General features: G+C 41.4%; 1 protein-coding gene across 5 annotated transcripts in view; it reads left to right on the top strand.

Moving 5' to 3' along the window:
* The window catches only part of mrpl11 (mitochondrial ribosomal protein L11), a 79,664-nt gene extending 58,815 nt beyond the window's left edge, over window positions 1-20,849 (top strand). For 4 of the 5 annotated variants that reach the window (XM_047353644.1, XM_047353642.1, XM_047353646.1 and 1 more), the window contains 4 exons: window positions 10,605-10,700; window positions 17,087-17,180; window positions 17,500-17,659; window positions 20,635-20,849. In XM_047353644.1, coding sequence (XP_047209600.1) covers window positions 10,605-10,700; window positions 17,087-17,180; window positions 17,500-17,659; window positions 20,635-20,749 — 465 coding nt within the window. In that variant the 3' untranslated portion in view covers window positions 20,750-20,849. The remainder of the gene's footprint in view (window positions 1-10,604; window positions 10,701-17,086; window positions 17,181-17,499; window positions 17,660-20,634) is intronic. The other variant, XM_047353647.1, reaches the window with a different exon arrangement.
* Window positions 20,850-22,272: the final 1,423 nt, after the last annotated feature.

The raw sequence follows: 22,272 nt of genomic DNA on the forward strand, positions 1-22,272 counted from the left end.
GACAAAGAACATTCCACCACCCGGTGACCTCCACAAACACAAAGGAGTCATCTTCCTGATCTTACTCCAAGTTTTCACAGGGAGAGGCCTCAACTGCAGCTGCATGGAAGATGTTGCCTGTTTTTAACACCAAACATTAATCTTCCTTGTCAAAATCTGGCTCTTGTAATGCCCATAATTCAAGCTGATTGCCAACAGGTCTGCAGGTAGCTGATAATGAAGCCTGGAGCAGCTCGCCTCCAGCAGAGAGAAGTAGTTTGAGAGGCTTGTTCTGTCTAATCAATAAACGGAGCTGCACAAGAATCTGCAGAAAGGGGGAAAAACAGTAAGAGACAAACATTTCCTTTGATTTGTAATAAAAGTAGATTTGAGCAACCTTGGGTTTATTTGATGAAGGGTTGACAGCATAGCCTAGAATATAACCTTTATAGTTGTTGCCTTTGCAACAATGATGCAGTGAGTGAAACATTTTGGCCCCAAAATGTTAATTACAAGAATTTCAGCTTCTAGTGTTGCAGGTTGTGGTGCATTTATTTAGCTTGAGGCTCATGGGTTTATTCAACCAAAAACCTTTTGGTTAGAATTTCTGACGAGGGGAAAAACTATATTATTACACATGTCTGTAGTTTATTTAAGTTTCACAGGCAGTGTATACAGCAGTCTGGGAGTGAGACTCAGTGAGGTGGTTGTACAGCATTATCTTTACTGGCTGCGTTGGAACTGGTGGCTGCATCCCAGTGTAGAGCCTGAACCTTTACACACAAATAACACAACAGCGGTGTATATATAATGATTTGCAAAAGTATTAACACTAATTGAACAACAATCTACTAATCTGGTCACATATTCTTAATTTGATTTAGGTCTAGCCTTTAACTGGCTCATGAACTGGCTTTAATTGAAACCATTCCCTTGTAGCTTCGGTCGTATGGTTTGGTTTCCAGCTGGAAGGTGAACCTTAGCCCCAGTCTGAAGTAATTACCAGGATTTTTCCAGGATTGCTCTGAATGTTGCTCCATGCGTCTTTGCTATTATTTCTGACCAGCTCCCTGTTCCTGCTGAAGAAAAGCACCCCCACAGCATGACGCTGCCACCTCCATGTGTCCCCAGAGGGATGGTGTGTTTTAGCTGATGTGAGGTATTAGTGTTCTTTCACATACAGTGTTTTGCATGTGATCAGAAAGTTTAGTTTTGCTAATGGTACCAGAGGTACTTCTTTCAGCTATTTGAGGTCATCTTTATTTTGTGGAAAACTTTCAAAGGAAGTTCATGAGATTGCATGAAAGGGTTTCTTTTTTCCTCCCCTCTAAAGCCCAAATTGTGGAGTGCACAAACAATATTTATTATGTCAGTAGGTTCTTCTACCTGAGTTGTGGATCTCTCCACCTCCTCCACAGTTACCATGGACCTCTTGGCTGTTTCACTGATTAATGCTTTCTGTGGCCTTGTCAGTTTAGGTGGACGGTCAAGTCTTGGTGGGCTGAACAGTTTTTGAGATGTTCAAAACTTGGGAATATTCATAACATAGCTTTCCTTTAACATTCCCCACATATAGAGTATAAATATAAATAAAACGTAGTGCAACATAAGTATTGGGTTAAAAGGGTGTAATATATGTTGAAGTGAAACCTTTCAGATATTTATGTGTCAATGATTTCTTAAATCATGCATGCTTTCCCTTCCACCTTGTAATTATGCACATTTTTGTGTTTGTTTATCCCGCTGAGTTTAAATGGATGCATGTGAAGCCTGGTTTACTAGCTCTAACATCTTGGAGGTTATCACTCTGAGGAAAACATCTCTCTGCTGCTCCCCGTTTGAAACCCATGAAAGCTGCTTCCATGGCCAACTAGACCCAAATGTTAGTAGGTGTCTTTGATTCCACATGTTAAAGGGTGACTATTCTCCCACCTGACACTCTGTGTTTGTGTCTCTCCTCGACATGTTGAGCGCATCTCATTTCTTCTCTTCGGTCCTCTTCAGCATGGAGCCGCGGCAGCCTGCAGTTCAGGCCTCTGTTCCTGCTGCAGCCTCCGCACGTGATTAATCATGTGAAGTGGCAAAAAGCACAACACTGTCAAGTCTGTGAGGGGGACCTAATGGAGTTGAAAATGGGATGTTTTGTCGTGCAATTCATTTTGTGCGCTGCCGCCTGCTCGCTTTGCTTTCAACCAGCCCTCAAATGGCAAATTCTTCCCCTCATGCCAGGTGCAAACAAAAGAGGGAAGGTTGCCTCTATTTTGAGCAAAGATCCACACAATAGAAACTCCAATAAGAGGGTTTACCTTGTGTTTGTTGTTTTAAATACAAATCCCCAAGTCTGTTTGGCTCAGCTGAGTCTCCACTTGCTCTGATTTGACCGGCTCTTCTCTTTTGACCTGCTGATTTGCCTCGGCAGTGTTCGGTGAAGACCAGGGGAGAAAATCGCTTTTATTTTCCACTTTTAAGACCAATCCACTGATTCCGAAGTGGAAAATCAAGGAAAATGCATGTGAGCTCTATTTATTTCAAGCTATTTACAGCATGTCACCTTAACTGGCCTGATTTTTAGTCTCTTAGTTACCTCCACCCTGCAGCCAAAGGACTTCAGCATGAAACTTAATCAGCGGTATGACGCTGCAGTGGGGCTGGGTGTGATAAAACGCAGACACTGGAGCAGATTAAATGAATGACTTAATGAAGGTAATGAATGAGAGTGGTTCACACTAAAGGGTTTAATTAACCTCGCTTTCCACCACCTCTTCTTTACTGTAACACCTTTGTCGCTGTATGACAGACCACCTCCATGCTGACTGCCGGGGACAATTTATCAGTTGGCCTTGAATGCCAGGGGCAATTAATTCTGCTGCCTGATCCCAGCACCATTTTTTTTTTATCTCTATCCTTTATCTTCATATTTGCTACGCCTGTTGCTCCAAGATCCTTTTCTTCTATCTTTCTTTGTTTCTTTTGTCTGAAATGGAGAAACATCTGCAACTACACCGGAAGCCCTCAAACATTCAGAAGCTTATTGTGCCGTGAAAAAGTTTGCCTCCTTACAAATTTCTTTTCTTAGCTTTTCTTTGTCACACTAAAATGTTTCAGATCATTAAACAGTTTAAATATCAGTCAACCTAAGTAAATACAAAAATGCAGTTTTCAAAGGATAATTTCATAAAAGCTATGCAAAGAAGGCTTTCCTTATGTTTAAGAGTAATTGCTATCATTCTTAAATCATGAATTAACTCTGATTAACAAAATTTTATGGAAAACTCACATATGAAATATTTTACTTGCCATACCCAGGCCTAATTACTGGCAGACCTGTAGAATCAAGGAATCAGCTAAATGTCTGAAGTATTAACATGAAGTAGGTTTAAATATCTCAAAAAGTAACAATATGCCCCTGATCTAAAGAAGAATAAAAGTTTTGGATGTCTTTTAACCTGGAAAGGGTTATAAATCTATTTCTAAGGTTTTGGCGGAAAACCAGTGAGAGCCAGTTAAGCTTGGGTAAGGTTGGTATTCCTGATTTAACAATAAGAAAGAGACTTCCAATGCAAAAACCCTCCGAACAAAAAGAACCCAAAGAAAAATCTGAAGGAGAATGTATAGCCATCAGTTTGTAACAGGACAGTGATTCAGAGCACATCAGCAAGTCCACCTCGGGATGGCTCAAAAACAAAATGAAGGTTTTGGAGTGGTCTAGTCAAAGTCTGGAATGAATTCCATTTGAGATGCAGTAGCATGGCTTTAAACGGGCCATTTATGCTTACAAACCTTCGACTGTGGCGCATACAAAACAGTTGAAGAAGACTGGGCTGAAATTCCTCCTCAGTGATGTAAAAGACTTATTGCTACTTACTGGAAATGCTTGACGGCACAACTAGTTATTAGGTTTAGGTGGCAATTAAGATTTCATTTAAGGCCAGGTTGGATTCCGTAGCTTTTAACCTTTCATAAATGTAACCCTCAATTGAAAACTGCATTTTGTGTTTACTCGGGTTATATTTGTCAGATATTATTTTCTTTCATGATCTGGAACATTTAGGTGTGACAAAACGGCAGAAACAGAAGTGCACAACACTGTAAGCCATTCCCCACTGTCAGCAGCTTGTATCTACTCTTTAAAGTGTCTCATCAGATAAAACAAGGACAAAGCGCTCATACATAAACATCGAAGAACACGTGCCCATATTCATGAGGATCTCCAGCGGCCTTCGCTTCACTTTTCCTTCGCCCGCCCCCCACTGTTTTCCGTCTCAGTCAAACAAACCCCCCTCTTGTTGTTCAAATATTGACCACTATCACTTGTCACACTCTGACATCTTTAATATACCTCGGCTGTCTCTTTTTCCCATTTCCACCTCCTCTTTCCTCCCATTCACAGGCACACTCCATCCTACCCACACCAGCGCTACATCTTGTTAAAAAGAGTTAGTGAAGCTGAAAGGCCAATCACATTAACAGGGACAGAGTGTCAAAAAGACAGCAGTGAACACAGCGGAAGGGTCGAATCAAACGGAAACTCCTCAGATTTTAATTGCAAATGTCTAATTGCTCCTATAATTGTGAGTAATAAAACTCATCCCTCCGCGCTGATTTCAAATGGATCCCGTTGCAATTATTCACCGCCGCATTGGACAGCGAGGAAATATCTTCATAGATTAGTGTCTGATCCCGCCGCCCAGGATCTCAAAAGGCTTTGAAGATGTCCTTGTCCACGGGCAGCGGCGTGGAAGGCCTCCGCCTCGGTTCAAGAGCTGCAGCCATTTTTATTCTGGAGAGCTCCTAATCAGCCACGGTTGAGAAACGAGGATTTATCCGGCAGCTTGAGCTCGTGGATGATTAGATGCTCAGATGCATTGAGCGGGGTTAGCAATTTGGCCAGCACATGAATGTTGCCGTTCCAGCTCTCTTCTTGCTGATAAATGTCATGTGAAGTTTGAGGAGCCAACCATCAACAAGGCTTTCATGACATGCCAAGCTCTTTGCTGCATTTAAAGACTGCAGTTACACACTCGTTCCAGTCAGAGAGATTACTGCAGGTAAATTATTAAACTGCCCGAGGCCCATATGTAACTTAGTCTTCAGATGCAGTGTGAAGGTCTGCTTTTTTATTTAACATCTCTCTCTTCTAGTTTTATGCTTCTTGCAGGCCAAGATCTGGGCTGGATGTTTAAAGGCAAAGGTTTTTCAAAAGAAATCACTGCTTGAATTCACTGATATTTATTTGATTATTTGAGTTATCATCTGAATTTTGAATTATGTGCACTATATTACCAAAAATACATGTTCACCCATCCAAATCAGCTGCTTTTACATGTTACATCTGTATAAAATCCAGCTCCTAAGCTTGCAAGCTGCTTCTACAAACGTGAACGAATGGGTCACTCTTAATAGCTCAATAGATTTCTATATGTTGTGATACGATGCCACCTGTGCAATAAGTCCAGTTTTGAAATTTCCCCACCTATAAATGTGCCACAGTCAGCTGTTAGTGGTTTTATAACAAAGCGGGAGAGTTTGGAAATGGTGGCAACTCTGCACAGATGCTGACAGCTTTCTACAGACATCCAAACCTCATGTGGCCGTCAGAGGAGCTCAAGAACGATGCAGAGAGATCTTCATGGCATGGGTTTCCATAGCTGAAAAGCTGTGTCCAGGTCCTATTCACCAAGTGCGATGTATAGGCTAATTTTGGGACTGCTTAGGGTGCCCCTGCTTGTCTTGGCCACCCAGGAGAAATTCTCTTTATACAGAACGTGTTGACAAAGTCACCAGAGGTACACATACACGTAATGAAAATCAATATCATTTGAATGTTATTTTGCCAGAGATGTAGTTTAAAGCTAATTTAATTGGCTTTGAAAGCATTTTAAGTGCAGTTTAACAAGCAAAACCCTTTTTGCTGTGGTTCTGTCATATTCCTAACCCTATGAATTAGGAATGAGTTGACCCTGAAGTTCATATGTATGTGTAATTTTGATAGGTTTAATTTGAATTGAACAATTCTGATTCCCTAACCACAGGCCTGGAGCCAGGCCTGGGGTCGGGACTCGTCGGAGAGCGCCTGGTGGCTGGGTTGCTCCTCGCGGGACCCGGCCGGGCCAAGCCCAAACGAGAGACGCGAGACCATCCCCCAGTGGGCCCACCACCTGCAGGGGGAACCGTGAGGGACCGGTGCAAAGAGGATTGGGCGGTGGACAAAGGTGGAGACCTCAGCGGCCTGATCCCCAGATGCTTAGGCTGGCTCTAGGGACGTGGAATGTCACCTCGCTGGGGTGGAAGGAGCCTGAGCTTGTGCGGGAGGTCAAGAGATATCGACTAGAAATAGTCGAGCTCGCCTCCACGCACAGCGTGGGCTCTGGAACCCATCTCCTTGAGAGGGGTTGGACTCTCTTCTACTCTGGAGTGGCCCATGGGGAGAGGCGGCAGGCTGGGGAGGGTTTGCTTGTTGCCCCCCCAGCTCAGCCGTCTAGTGTTGGGGTTTACCCCAGTGGATGAGAGGGTCACATCCCTGCGCCTTCGGGTTGGGGAGAGGTCTCTGACTATCATTTCAGTCTACGGGCCGAGTGGGAGTACCCGGCCTTCTTGGCGTTCCTGTCGGGGGTGCTGGATAGTGCCCCTCCCGGGGACTCCATTATTCTGCTGGGGGACGCCCACGTGGGAAACGACAGTGACATCTGGAGAGGCGTGATCGGGAGGAATGGCCTCCCCGATCGGAAGTCGGACCTGTTCCCGGTGCATGTTGGACTCCGGCAGGGCTGCCCTTTGTCACCGGTCCTGTTCATAACTTTTATGGACAGGATTTCTAGACGCAACCAAGGGCTGGAGGGGTCTGGTTTGGGGACCAAAGGATTTCGTTTCTTCTTTTTGCGAATGACGTGGTCCTGCTGGCACCCTCTAGCCAAGACCTACAGCATGCGCTGTGGCGGTTCGCAGCCGAGTGTGAAGCAGCTGGGATGAGGATCAGCTCCTCCAAGTCCGAGGCCATGGTACTCGACCGGAAAAGGGTGGCTTGTCCTCTTCAGGTTGGAGGGGAGTTCCTGACTCAAGTGGAGGAGTTTAAGTATCTTGGGGTCTTGTTCACGAGTGAGGGAAGAATGGAGCGGGAGATCGACAGACGGATCGGTGCGGCTGCCACAGTAATGGGGGTGCTGTGCCGGTCCGTTGTGGTGAAGAGAGAGCTGAGCCGAAAAGCGAAGCTCTCGATTTACCGGTCGGTCTACGTTCCTACCCTCACCTATGGCCATGAACGTTGGGTCATGACCGAAAGAACGAGATCCCGGATACAAGCGGCTGAAATGAGCTTCCTCCGTAGGGTGCCTCGCCACTTCCTTAGAGATAGGGTGAGGAGCTCGGCCATCCGGGAGGGGCTCGGAGTAGAGCCGCTGCTCCTCCACATCAAGAGGAGCCAGTTGAGGTGGCTCGGGCATCTGTACCGGATGCCTCCTGGACGCCTTCCTCGGGAGTTGTTCCAGGCACGTCCCACCGGGAGGAGGCCCAGGGGACGGCCCAGGACACACTGGAGGGACTATGTCTCTCGGCTGGCCTGGGAACGCCTTGGGCTCCCCCCGGAGGAGCTGGAGGAGGTGTCTGGGGAGAGGGACGTCTGGACGTCTCTGCTGAGTCTGCTGCCCCCGCGACCCGGTCCCGGATAAAGCGGAAGACGACGAGTACGAAAGAGTACAATTCTGATTCCTCAGTTCTAGTTCCTAGTGATCCTCGATTCCAGTTCTTTTAAGAGACGGGTTCAAAAAAGTTTACATGAGCTTGCTTACCAGAATTATTTCTGGATGCAATTGAGTGCCACATGAGATTATAGCATATATTGTGAAAAGTTTAACATGCTGTAACCTTTATGTGGCACTCTTCAATTTGCACCAACATCTTTCCCTTGGATGCTATAGTGACTGGAGTAGCACATCGCAGAGTCTGGTCATCTGCCTGGCTAACGCTGGTCGTTTGTCTATGGAAACATACATGGGCTAACGTTGGTTGGGTACTTGCATTTGAGTTGAAGCATCGTTTTAGGTTTGAATATAACTTGTTAGCAGCCTCAATGTTGGTATAAGATGTATTTTATTGTTTTGCTCACCTGATTCTGGCTGCACTGTGGCTCTAGGCTGGATGTCGGCACCGGAGAAAGAGGTAATGGAGAATCCATCAATCCCCAACTCTACTCCTTATACACTCTGTTTCCTTATACATTGTCCAGGTTGTAGTTTTTCTTGACAGGACCCAGTGTAGCCACCAAACCTCAACAAAACCAACAGGAAGAGCGTCATCACTTCAGCTGACTTCAGCTGTCATCCAAGAGGTTTAGACGGTTTTATCACTAAATTTAATCAGTGTTATTTATGCATGGTTCCTGTGCAGTCCTGAAAGGTCAGGGGAAGGAGTGAATTTGATTTTTAGAAAATTGAGTGTTGAAAATGTTTGCGTTCTAGACATTATGTTGTGACTTTATGTTTGATTTATCTCAGAACTCGGACCTGGGATTGAAGTCACACCCAAGTATAGTGCGTTGCAAGCTGGAAAACCAAAGCTAATTGTTGTCCTCGGTGACTGTGTCACCTTCTATTAGCAAAAGAAACCCATTGAAACTGTAGAGCAGAGGAGTCAAACTCGATTCTTCGAGGGCCGATGTCCTGCAGTTTTTAGATGCATCTTTTAGATTCATCTCCTTAGCATGTAGTCAAGCTCTGAAGAGCTTGACTACATGCTAAGTATTTACAACTTCTTTGCAGACTTTTTTAGACAATTGTGTGGCTGTGATTACAAGCCACTCCTGTCAAAGCAGTGGGATTCTTATCACCAAACTTCATTGCAGTAATACATTCTTGAGTTATTCATGATAATTCATGATAACGATACGATAAATGCCTCCGAGGACTGGAGTTTGCTCACAAACGAACATTTTACAACACTGTGTGTGCCTTTGACCTAATGTGATACAAACCGCATCAGACGTACTGAATCTGAACTCAGGCTGGCCAATGACAGACGCGTGCAGATGTGGGGCTGCATGGTGAGAGGAATCCCAGAGTCAAGTTGTCTAAATCGGGTCAAGATTTGCCTCCAGCGGCTGCATTGTAGAACTAGAAGATACAGATTTAAATGTAGAATTAGTACTTTTGCAAATCAGCCTATTGAATTATAATCATCTCTCTCTGTTGGGTTGTGCCTTTGGTTCTCATTGCTTGACTTATTTGTATATTTTTATATATTTTGATTTTGACAGACCATCCTAACGGGGAGAAAACTCTGCCTCTATCTTTAGCACATTCATTTGCATTATCTCCTGCCGGTCAGGGAGGCCTTTTTTCATGGCTTTCTGTGGTGTATGAAAGGCTGTCTGAGTCGGTTGGAGAGATCATTATCCAACAGGGACTGAACAGAGGGAAGGAGCGGGTGCTGAATGTGCAAGGCAGAGCCCGAGGGTTTGCTTTGACTCATGCCCAACATCACAGCCTTTATATTAATCCATATTTAATTATGCTTTCCTGTACTGCTCCATCCCTCCTTGTTTACCTTTCCTGTGTTGTTTTATGAGAGGCGGATTAAGGGAGGGCTACGGGTAGAAGGTTGTCACATGGGATAACAATTAATTAGTGGGAAGAGGAGGGAAGGTAAAGCCTTGTGAGGACTCCAGGGACGGGGGCTGTTTTATTTCTCCTACGTGAACTTGTAATTTGGATAGCGTCAAAAAAAGCCCAACCTTCTTGTTATTTTAACACGTTGCTCGTCATCACTTTGTTGTTGTGTTTGCAAGGAGAAGGGAAATGTGAAGCATTTTAGACGCTAATGAAGTGACAGAGATACGGCGACTGATTTGCATTCATCAGGTGATTCCTGAAACCTTTAGCGGAGATGATGTTCGGAGAGCTTGCCGCTCCGTTAGCTTCTTATAAATGTCTTTCCCCGGCCTGTCATTGACGAATGTCTCAGTGAGGCTGACTTTTCATCAGAGTCATTATTAGAGTGGGCTCTGCTCTGTTGTGGAGGAGTAGAGGCTCACAACTCTATTAAACTCTGGATAAGATATGTTATTTTTTCTTTTCTCCCCCTTATTTCTAAAATGAACACTTCAATAAGCACGTTGCCTTTGGGAAGGATGGCGGGTGAAGGTCTACTTAAATTTCAGCTGTATTAATTTGATTCTTTATTAGTCTTTGCCCCTGAATTGAGCTCCAAAGAGAAGTGCAGCGTTGACCGGGTGTTGACTTAATGTCACCCATCCATTTTGCTTTCGCTCCGGTTGGCCTTGCAGGAGCCAGGAAAATGGGAGCTCATTCATCACCAGGTTTCTTTGGCTCTGGGCTCTGACATGCATTCAGTCATAGCTGCGGTGACAGCTTGAAATAAAAAAAACAACAATGCACCCACATGAGCAGGGGGTTGGTTCCTGGACAGTTGACATGTCTGTGGATATAGTCAGGCGTTTGAAACTCGGTGACGGATTGACTGACACCAGCTTCGGCATCTGTATTCTGACAGCACATTGTGACGCTGGTGATATTCAGCTGAATGATCTGTGAACTCATACATTTTAAGCACAGCTCTTCATCGTTTTTTTCACGTTTATCTTTTTTCTCCTCTTTTTGTTTTTCCAAACGCAGAAAGGTATCCCCATTGGACAGTTCTGCAAGGACTTCAATGAGAAAACCAAAGAGCTGAAGGAAGGCATCCCACTTCCGATCAAGATCCATGTCAAGGTGCTTCTCTTTAACCCATCTCTGACCCTCCTCAGTTAACACCCATCCCTCCCACAAACGGGGTTAATCCCACTGCAAGCTGCATAACATCACTGGAGAACCTCCATTATTCATACTCCACCACTGAAGTAAGCCTTTCTGTTTGCATTCATTAATGAAGCAACAATGCCCAGAGGAGCTTGAAGTCAAGAGGCATTAAACACATGCAGAGGATGGGATTTACTCAGAAAATGGGTGTTGTTAGTTTGTATTTTACTCCGACCGATATTGTTTTGACTCATCATACCACCCCCTCACTTTGTGTGTTGTTTCAAATCTAAAGTTGTGTCCTCCCAGCTGCCTGATTGTGAGTTATAATGAGATTTGTGCTGAAAAGAGGGACGGGTGGGGGGGGTCGTCTAATCCTTTAAAAGGCATGAATTTAGTCTCCGACGCAATATCCAGCAACAGCTCTGCCAGCACAGCAGGGGCTAGCACATTAGTGCCATCTGCTGGTGGTTTTTACTGCTCTGCATGCTGTGCTTTATGTTAGCTGTGTGCCTTTAGCTCGATGCAAATGTTTTACTGCTGCGTTTCAGCTCCGTTGCATCAGTAGCTTTCAGCAGATATCTCAGCGTGTCTTTAAAAGAACAAATGGGCAGTTTGAGCAGATGTTGCCACATATTTCTGTGCTTTCAATAAGAAGTCTGAGCCTGGATACTAAAGCCAGAGGGCAACAGCTGGCTGTGGCTATACAATGTCTTGCAAAAGTGTTCATGTCTCTTCTGTGTATTTATATAATCCAAGATTATGAAGTAGAACGGAAATAATTCAAAGTTTTTACAAATGAAAATCTGTAAAGTGTGGCATGCATTTGTATTTAGCTCATTTTATGACGATGCCCCGAAATAATAATTTCTAATTAGTAAATAAAGTGTGTAATTTACACTTTGTAGAAATACAGCTACCGTGCGAAGGCCTCGGTGGTTTGTTAGAGAAGATTAGAGTATAATATAATCTCCATCCTGTCTGTTTAAGCTTGAGCTTCTTTCTAAAGAAGAAGCGCCAAATATTTCAGACTCAAAAGCTGTAATTGCAGCAGCAGGTTATTCTGCAAAGCATTATGGCAGAAGGACTGAATATAAATGCATGAAATGAAAAAAAATAACATGACTAGTAGTGCAAAAAATACTACAAAAAACAAATAAATGCCAACCTTTTTAAAGTATTTATTTGAAAACAAAAATGAAAACCAACTTATCCTGCAATTATGCACTACTTTGTGTAGGTTTATCACATAAAATACCCAAACAAAAAACAAAACACGGAACTTGTGGTTTTACTGTAACAAAATGTGAAAAGTCCATGAGGTGTAAATACTTCTTCGGTCGGCTGATGTTATAAACTTTCCAGGGATTCTACCCTACAGACTGTGTGGCTCATTTGTATGCTGTGCTCCAGCGTTTCAGCTGGCAATAAAGGATCACCATGACACATCACAGTGCATAAATAAATATTGAATTAACTGCGGCTGTGCCAACAGAGTAAGCTGCATTGTCCTTCTCTCAGTCTGGAGACGGTTTGTGGAGAAGTTGTTCCTCACCGGTCTGATAAAGACAAAGAAGTTCAAGCTACATGTTCAAAGATGCTTGTTGCTGTGAGACTGATGGAGATATAACAGAGTAGTAGTCAACAGATGGTTGAGTGCATCACAGAAGCAAATATGAACAAGGTACCAGATATCACCTTGACTGAGGGCACGTTCAGATGGATACCTCTGCACTTGTGCAGGTAGTTACTACACGGTTTTAGAGAAGATGACGGTTGCTTTTCCAGGAAAGTGCAAAATTAATTTCGTTATATTTTCCTTTTAAGGAGGGAGACTTTCTTGTTATCCTTCCTTAAACAATTGTTCTTCAGACTTGTTTAAAGGTCTTAAAGTTTTTCTCCGGACTTTGGTTGGTTTAAAGGAACCAACAGTTTCTGCACAGAGTTGAGGAGCATAGAAACCAAACGCTGCCTCTCCTTGTTAAACTTTGGTCCTGGGAACACTGAGTAAGCAGGTTGCAGATGTCATTCAACCATTGACTTTGCAGCAGTTGTTCAAACTGGGCAAGCTTTTAGCAATAGTAGAACAAAACGTTTTATCAGAAAGAAACCAGGAGAACCTGGATGTATGAGATCAACCATCTGATGCCGCTGGCTGGACTGGAAGGAGACACACAGTAAAACACAGAAGCACTGGGTCAGGATTACTTTCTATGGAAAAGAAAAACACCCAGAGTACCCAGAGTTAATGGTTGGAAGGGATCCATCAGTGGTTTCTTCTTGGATAGAGAGATGGAGAAACTCAGCAGCACCATTTCAGCCATGTGTTCAATATAGAAATAATTTCTCTGTATTGTTTACAGGATGTAGGGTATTACAAACAAACAATATGTTCTGTTCATATTTATTTAACATTTAATGCTAGCAGTGGTTGTTGAGACAGGCTGAAGGGGAAATAAAGTGATCTTGTCATGGTTAAAAGCAACTAGTTTTACGTAACAAGGGGCTGAAACAGCAGTGCAGTGAATGTCTTTTTGTCCTTAATGTAGAAAAGTATCATGTTTGGACAAAGCCAAGCAGGGATTTTTCTTTCCTTTGCTGCACTGATTTAATCTCTTTTTGTTTAACTGTTTAACTAACACAGGACACACAGGAGTATCTCTTACCCCTCAGACTGTTTTCAAGGTGTTTTGGTCGTTATCTTTTACAGTAACTGTTCCTCTGAGCTCACTTCCGCATAGAAACCGTTGCTGTTCTTTTATTATTTATTTCCCTGCCATAGAAAAGCTGGTGGAAATGTAGGTTTTATTTTATAAAAGCGGTGAAGCAAACCAAAAACTCCTTACTGGACCCTCTACAAGCAATAACGAGCAAAGACATCTCCCTGGATGGAGAAAAATTCAGTTTCCTCAGCTGAAAGGTCACTTCTGTTGGATAACTCGATGCTGATGACAAATCACCAGCTCTGCTGAATCTCCTCACTTCAGCCCACGGTCCACTGTTTGCTATTTTTTATGAGACAGATAAAAATTGATCCAAAGCAAACTTTCTGCCAGATGATTTATTGATTGGATCAGTGTGTCAGTTTTTGTTTTTCCAGGGGTCCGCAGCAAGGCGGAGGAGCTGTATTCAAAAGAAAAAGGGCCAGAATAACTGAGTGGGGCTCATGAGATTATTTTTATTTTGCTCCTGAGGGCAGCATGGAGACAGAGGGCAGATGGAGCTGGGGAGCAGATGTTCAGCAGCACTCAGAGGTGGACAAAAAATTAAAATCCATCCAGTTAGTTCATTATCATTTTATGGGTATGTGGGATTTTCTATCTTTTCTATATTTTCTATATTTTCTAGTGCAAAAGTTGCTTTTAGTGGAGATTAATCGACACAGAAATGTCTCCAAACTCGCTGGTTTGTCTCACTGGTTCGTTTCTGTCTCAGATGTCTTCCCGCCTGCAACAGCTTGCTGTAAACAGAACCAGGAGAGATACGCATAGATACCAGCTGTTCTCCTGGGGATTCAGACCGAAATAATCGAAACCAGAGCAAATTCGGCATTTTAAAGCATTTAACACATGCCAAAACTCCAGGCTTTGAATAGAAACCAACATCTCTGGAGCTCCTCAAACTCAGTTTTTCACATGAACGGAGTGTGTTTTTTTCTAAGTACACCCTTTGCTGTTTCCATAGAATTTAAGAGGAAATTAGCAGACAGGTGCTGCTAATAAGATGGACGTTTTTAACTGATCATCATCAGTGATCAGCTCTATGAAAGCAGGATTTTTGGCAGTTTGGTCTGGACCATACAGGTATGTTAACACAATGCCAAGGCGGTAATAAATTAGCAATGGCCTTGGATAAGCAACTGTTGTAGCCTATTTAGGAAAACACGACGGCACAAAAAAAGACAACATTTCTAAAACGTTACGATTTCTAAAAATAAAATTTAAATTAAAAAAAGAACTTGTTTTGCTTTATTTGTTTTATTATTATTTAAACACCATATGTAAAAACAAATGCTTCACAAAAAATGAAAAACCAATCTTTAATTAAATGAAATTTGAAATTTCTCTTAATAAGTAGAGAAAATGACCGGCAGTTTGTAAGGAAAATGTGTTTTTGACTTCAGTTTTATGTCTTATAAGCATGAATCAAAGGTTGCTTAATCCAGATTCAGTTTGAGACAAAAAAACAGATTTCAAACTGATGAAGTTTAATGTTAACGTTATAAATCAATGCAACCATGTTCCTGTCGAGGAACAATAAACTCTGAGGACTTGTCTTTATCACATTCTGTAAAACAGTGAGAGTCAAGGTCGCTTCGCCCCCTCAGACTCAACCATCTGTATGTTCTGGGCATTGATAGCTCCAGCTGGTCCCTTGTTTGGTTCTTTTTGCCCTCGTATCTCAGCTCTGTTTGGTATTCATGCTATCTGATCCTGGCAATATTACAAAGTTACTTGTGCTCAACTTATTACACAGAAAATAAAATGGTGTATATATATATTAGCCTTCCTCTCTACTGCAGATTTTTGGTCAAATCCCCCATCAGCTTAGATCTATTATAATAGGACTCAACACTGGGGACTAGAAACCTTCTGGGAGATGATGTTTGAGGTTTTTAAACACACAGCTGGTGAACACGTTCTCCTAGCCTCATGTTTGTACCAAGCATAGATCATTTTAAGAGGACTGCTTGGAAAAATATAAGACTTTATTTTGTTTCACTGGATAATTATGTCTCAGATGAACAAAAATCTGATTTCTGATCATATTGTTACAATAAGTGGACAAACTAAGAATGGCTGCGACAACTAATAAATTATTTCAGCGGTTTTTATGGTAGGCAGCAAATAAATTCTGATCTAAATTTCTTGTTTCAAAAGTTAATTTGTCATTTCTGTGTATCTGTGTGGGACAAATAAAGCTAATTTTAGAAATCCCTGTAAATGTTCCCTTCCAAAAGCTTTCATATCCTTTGCATGTTTGCAGATCTTCTCTTATTAAAGTGATAAACTTTAAAGTGTTAAAATAGGATTTTATGTGATACACCAACATGCTGCTCGTGCAGAGCTGGTGGAGACCCAGACTGGAGCTGTAACTTCAGTGAAAACTTGTGTTACCAAACATTCACAACAGGTGGCTACATGTAAATACACTTTTCTGATTTTATTTGAAGGCCAGGATTCTTTTTCCTTCCATTTCATAAATATGAGCTACCTTATAACCTGGTTTTTATTCCAGTTGAGCAGAAGTATCAAGCTGGTTTTATTCAAAGTTTTTAATTGCTTTAGCTGCTCCTATTCTATAAGTTTTACTGTAGATGTTGAATCTCATTGCTTATTTCATGATTTTATTTCTTTATGGACCTGTAAAGACATTGGTTACTTTAGGTGTGTAAACTGCTCTAAATAAAGACTGATTGATTCATTCATTGATTATCACAACCATTTTGAAACCCAATGTTTACATATACTGTATAAAAAGCCTACTTTTCTCTCATTGTTTAACATTAAATGAGACTTAAACGTTTCCTGTTTTAGGTCAGTTAGGATTACCAGAATTATTATTTGCTAAATGTCTGAATAATAAGAGATCATTTCTTTTAGAACTTTTGATTACTTTCTTCAGGTCATATTTGTAGAGTATTTGTCTGACTTGGGTCAAGCTTTTTGGGTCTCCTTCCACAATAGTTTGCTGGGATTTTGGCCCATTCTTCCTGACAGAACTGATGTAACCGGGTCAGGTTTTTAGGCAGTCTTGCTCACACACACCTGGTCATTTTAGCTAAATACTTAAACTTCAGATTCACTTAACTCCACAAGACTGTGATCTGGCTTTTTATGTTGCTTTTAGAGTGATGGCATCTTCTTCTCTGAGTGGCCTTTCAGGCCATGTCAGTAAGGGAGTAATATCTCTGTGAATATTGTCTCTATCCAAAGAGTATAACTGTTCAAACAGATGAACGTGGCACCTGAAGGTTGTTCCCTAAGGATGATCCAGACTTCTCTTCCTGATATCTTGGTTGATTTCTTTTGATTATTCCATGATGTCACACAAGGAAGTAGTACTGAGTACTACTGTACTGAGGTGTTGCCTTAGAATACATCAATAGGTGGGGCTCCATTTAACCTATCAGAAGCTTACAAAGCCATGACATCACCTGGGGGTTTCCATAATACTGTAATATAAAGTAATTTTGGTGTATGTAAACGTCTGGTTTCAACTGCAAAATTCCACTAAAATAAAATTTAATTTGTGATTATGTGTGGAAATGTGGGAGAAAGTGTAGAGTTTTAACCCTTTGATGAAATAATGACTTTAAAGCCAGAGTTTTATTTAATTGATGCTGTCTGTCTCCTCAGCCTGACAGAACGTATGACCTGAAGATCGGTCGGCCCACCGTCTCTTACTTCCTCAGACAGGCAGCAGGAATCGCTAAAGGTGCCGGTAAGACAGGTAAGAAGCAGCCCTTTATCTCCTCTGACTTCACTGTAGCATCTCTCCATGTAGTCAGTGTTTGGCTCTGTAGCGATTGATGTTTTATTAATGAGGAGAGGGAGCACTGCAGCTCAGGCAGGAAGACTGCCTTCTGGATTTCTACCTTTTTGCTCAAAGCGATCCTCAGCCTTGTATCCTAATACCAGCGCTGTGTCTCGTCTCGCCTCCCCTCCTGGAAGGGCACGTCCCTGCTCACTCTGTCTACGTCTCTGGCAAACTTTCCCCATCACACATGGCCTGAATATTATTTTGTCTTTCTTCTGTTGTTACGGTGAAGGCCACGAGACAGCCGGGATGGTGTCGGTTAGAGCTGTGTACGAGATCGCACAGGTGAAAGCTCAAGATGAGTGCTTCAAGATGAGAGACGCCTCCCTCGAGACGGTCGTCAAAAGCATCGTCGGCTCGGCACGCTCGCTGGGAATCAAAGTAGTCAACGAGTAAGCTCAGATTCTGTAACCTGTCTCTGGTCCTGCATGTTTTAGATGTCTTCCTGCTTCACCGAAGCTGATATCCTTAGATCATTTACAGTCTTCTTGAGGACTTTGAAGCAGAAACACATTTTAAACATGCAGGACGATGTGTCCAAAGGTCCAGTGCAGCCTTTAAAATACCATGTGGAGGAGCAGGACAGACTGTCAGATCATGTTTGTTTTCTGCACATCCTGCAATGCCCTCAAATGTCCACTAGAGATCAGCAAAAGAACTCCATATCTATGGAGACCCAAGGCTGCTAATCTTTTTGTGTAATTAGGTTTAAGACCATGTGCCATAAAGCAGGTTATTACAACATTAAAAGTACTTCAGTGTGAACAGGAAAGTCATCTTTTATTGCTGAGTTTTAAACTTGTCAGACTGTTACTACAACAAACAGGTACGCAAATGGGGAAAATATTGAGTTTTAAAGGAGAAACTTGACACAACACACTTATCCAATCATTCTCAAAACCTGAAATCCCCCGAATTATTTCCATAAATAACTACTCTTACTCAACTTTATGCCCACTAAGTATTTGGGGGCCTTTAAAATATGAATTTATGACAACAGATGACATAAATAGTTTTATTGGTCACTCCTCTGCATTCGGACTTTGTAGAAAAACCATATTTTAGATGTTTAGATGTGGCCATACACCTGATTTAAACGTTGCTTTACCTCCTCAGCATGCTGCCTAGTTCTGCAGTAGCCTGGTGTTGACCTCATCGTTCAAACCAGGAGTGTGGTAACAGAGACGCATCCAAAACAGGCAGGATAAGTAGGAAGGTCAGTTTATATTCAATCTATAATCAGTTAATCCATTAATTGGCTGATCAGACTTTATTTTATACAATTAAATGTAACATAAAACACTTTCAACCAACCAGCAATCACATTAATAAATAACATAATTAATATTATTCGACAAATAGAATAATTGTCATAAAATATAGAACTTAATAAATGCAGCTGCAAGTTAGTTAGCATAATAAAAAACAATAAAATCCTTGAATTCTAAAATTAAAAATAAAGAAAACATATACAATAGCATCTCTGATGATGTGAAATATGCTTAAAAACTAGATAAAAACAAAATAATGGTATTAGGGAATGTAATAAAACAAAGTGACGGTTATCATTTTTTGAATTTGATAAATGGATAAAATAGAATTAAATATGAAACAAATAAGAAAAATGTACTGTAGTTCCAGTAAAATCAAGGCTAAGAGATCAGTTTTTAAAACACTCTCAGCCTCCGTCTGGTCTCCTGGAAGGTTGTTCCCACGGTGGAGCTTATAAGGTGGAAGAAAATAAACAGGTTGAACCTAAACCATTACTCCTTTTTTTAAAAACAGCTTTAAATGAGCCATACAAGGCAAAGGTAGCCAGAGTCTTTAAAATCAAATGTGATACGGACTTGCTTTCTGGTTCTCCTCAGCGTTCTTGCAGCTGAATTTTGAGGTGTCCGTAGTGGAGCTGGGGTTTTCATAGGAGGACCAGCAAGTAGAGCACAGCACTGACCGACTCGGAGTGTTTTCAAAGCGTAAATTCCAGTTTCTGTGGCAGCAATGGAAAGGACAGCTTGGTCCTGATGGAGCTGAAGAAAACTGAGCAAACAATAAAGTTTAAAAAAGAAAATGCAGTTTAAAGTTGTTGTGCAGCCAAAAAGTCTTGATCTTAGAGTGGTGTACAGTTAAACCTAAAACTATTCATACCCCTGCAGATTTAGTAATCTTTTCATTTGACCAACATGTTTCTCCTGACTGGAGATGTCCAGTCCTGACATCCTGATAGAGAATTGAAGGAGGTGACTGAAGATAAGGATGATGGCAAGGAGGCCTCGAACCTCAGACACCTGGAACCAGCAACCAAAGAAGCTCATCATGCTGAACCTGCTCAGTAATTATAAGGAGGGCTTGATTGCTGTAATACCAATAACAATTTTCCCCCAGATTATTGGTGAAGATTATATATACTCCTTTTAAATAGTTTTATCATCTTTAAGATTCTCCTTTCCTGTCAGAAATGAACTCCTTGGTTGAATAAAAATAAATAAAAATCTGAATCTTCCAAGGGTATGAATAATTCCTGGTTAACCTTAGGTGGACTGTGTGCTGCAGTGGAGGACCTGCCTGCAATCTCACACCACAAATAGTAAAAAGCTTTTCTGTGCTCCTCCAGGACACAACTGTTGATGTGGACTTTCAGTTGTTCAGGTCTTGTTTGTCTCAAGTGTTTGAATAAAAGGAAGCTCTTGGTTTTTAAAGATATCTCCTCCTATCTTCAGGGCTTTGTCTGTTCTAACCTAACAAACATGCTGCTTTACTGCAGTATGCAGTCAGTGATATAATAAGTGTAATAAGAAGTCCTGGATATTGCAAATAGATGCTATACGTTGTAATATTGGTTTCCAAATGCCTTTTAAATGCCACAAGACAAACAAGCTTCCTCTGCACCTCATCCAGCTGTTTTCTCGTTCATATAAACATATATTTATCATCCCCGACAAACTCAGTGTTCTGTTTATTTTGCCACTAGCTGCTGTTTGTTATTATTCAGACATTCACCCTCTTTCTGTTTTTGCCTCTCTTAATGAAGTACTTCTCAGACTCCCATCAAACCTAATGTGTCCTGTGGCTGCAGCACATTATGATTATTGCGAGTTACCTCAGAGGATAAATTGATATCTTTGCCTCATTAATGCTGGATTCCTCTGAAGATTGGTTCGACGCTGCTGTAGCGAGGCCATTGTTCTCCAATTCTCCAGTCGCTGATTCCCTGATGAGTTGAAGCTCTGTCTGATCGTTCAGTTTTATTAAGAATAAACAACCAGGCGACAGCATGTTCATTTCTGAAGGGACACTTATTTGAACAATTTTGCAGGTAATTTTGGTAAATCTGTTTCCTTGTGATAATTCTCTTGTATTTCCTGTGCAGTCTTTCAGCAGATGACTACAAGGTCTTCCTCGAGCAGAGAGAGGAGAAGTTGAAGGCAGACGCCGCAGCATCTGCAGCCGCCGCAACAGAAGCCGTGTTGGGCAAGAAGAAATGAAACCTTCGATCCTCTCCTGTATTTGTTTATTTTGACTTTATACATACATGTACTACATTCTTGAAAAACCTGTGTTAATAAAAGTTTTATGTTAACAGAGCGTCACCTGGTTTGTTCTTTCTAACATTGATCTTTACCCACCCACAGGTTTGCTACAAAAACACCAACTCTGGTTCTGAAAGTATTTATGAGCTGAAATGCTGAGGATGTAATTGTTTTTTCTCTGTAGGGTTGATATATTTAGGTTCTTTGATGCTATTATCCATTATTAATGCTTCTGGAAGCGATTTGGCTCTAAGAAAGCTTGTGCAGATGGATTCTTCCATATTTAACACCTTTTTTTCCCAATCTAAAAGGTCCAAAACATTAATTATTGCTTAAAACCTCAGGAAAACTTGATGTTTTAATGTTACTGAATTTCAGAGGAATCTCTGTTCTTTGAGCAAATATCTTTTTAAGGTTTTTACTGAAGTTTTCTTTAATGTTTTAGGTTGTTTTCACTGCAAAAAAGCAATTAGTGGTAATTAGGAACATTTAGACTTTCCATAGAAAAAGCTGCCTGGCTTACAGTTCAATTAAGGAAAAGACATGGTCTCTTTAAGCTGGGCAGTTTTCAAGGTTTTAATCGTTTTGGTAAAAGCAACTTAGATTCCTTTGACCAAGAAGGAAAAAATCTAAAGAAAATATTTTGTCCCAACAATCTTTGCGTCAAGCTTCCTCTAGTAAGTTTTTTATTTAGTCTGTTCTTGCTTTTAAAAGCAGGGCCTGGATTTGGAAACAGCTGGATTAAAGGATAAATGGCCATTTTCAAGTAATTATGTTCTTGCATGTTTTTAATGTATTATTTCCCTCAAATGTTTTGTAGCGTTAAATACACAACCAAATAGCTTGTAGGCAAATATTCTAAACAGTAAATTGATTAGTTTTGGAACCAAATAACAGAAAATATTGAAACCTTAAAGTCGGAAATGGTAACAAAACAAAAATATTCCTATTAGTAATGTTATTTTTTTTTAACGGGGTTTTAAGCGTCTCTCAAAGATAATGGGAATGAATTTATGCAGCTGCCCTTACAGGATCATTCATGTCATCGTTGTGCAAGAAGAAGAACTGATCTGCAGCACCGAGCTTAGCTCAAGGTCACTGCTCCTGTCCTAAAGTTTGTCGATGATCTCCTGCTGAGAATGTGTGTGTGTTCGTAATGTTAAGGGAAGACAGGAGTTTAAAACCTTCACAAGTAATTTTGACACCGTGTTGCAGAAGGCTTCATGATCTCTGTCAGAAAACCCAGTTGAGCAGTCGGATGATCTCATCTACAATCAAGAGAAAAGACCTCATTTAATCAGTTCTTTAGTTCAACATTCAGGTTTTCTGTATTTATGTCTGGGGAAAAAAGGGATTTTGTTAATTTAATAAATAAATTCATCTGGTTTTGTTCATTAAAGAATGTTTTCTGGGGATAAAGTTTGTACGCCCTACCCTGTTATGTGTTGTAATAACCTCTGAGAATCGTCTTGTAGCCA

This window comes from Girardinichthys multiradiatus, chromosome 23 (genome assembly GCF_021462225.1).
Source record: "Girardinichthys multiradiatus isolate DD_20200921_A chromosome 23, DD_fGirMul_XY1, whole genome shotgun sequence".
Taxonomy (NCBI): Eukaryota; Metazoa; Chordata; class Actinopteri; order Cyprinodontiformes; family Goodeidae; genus Girardinichthys; species Girardinichthys multiradiatus.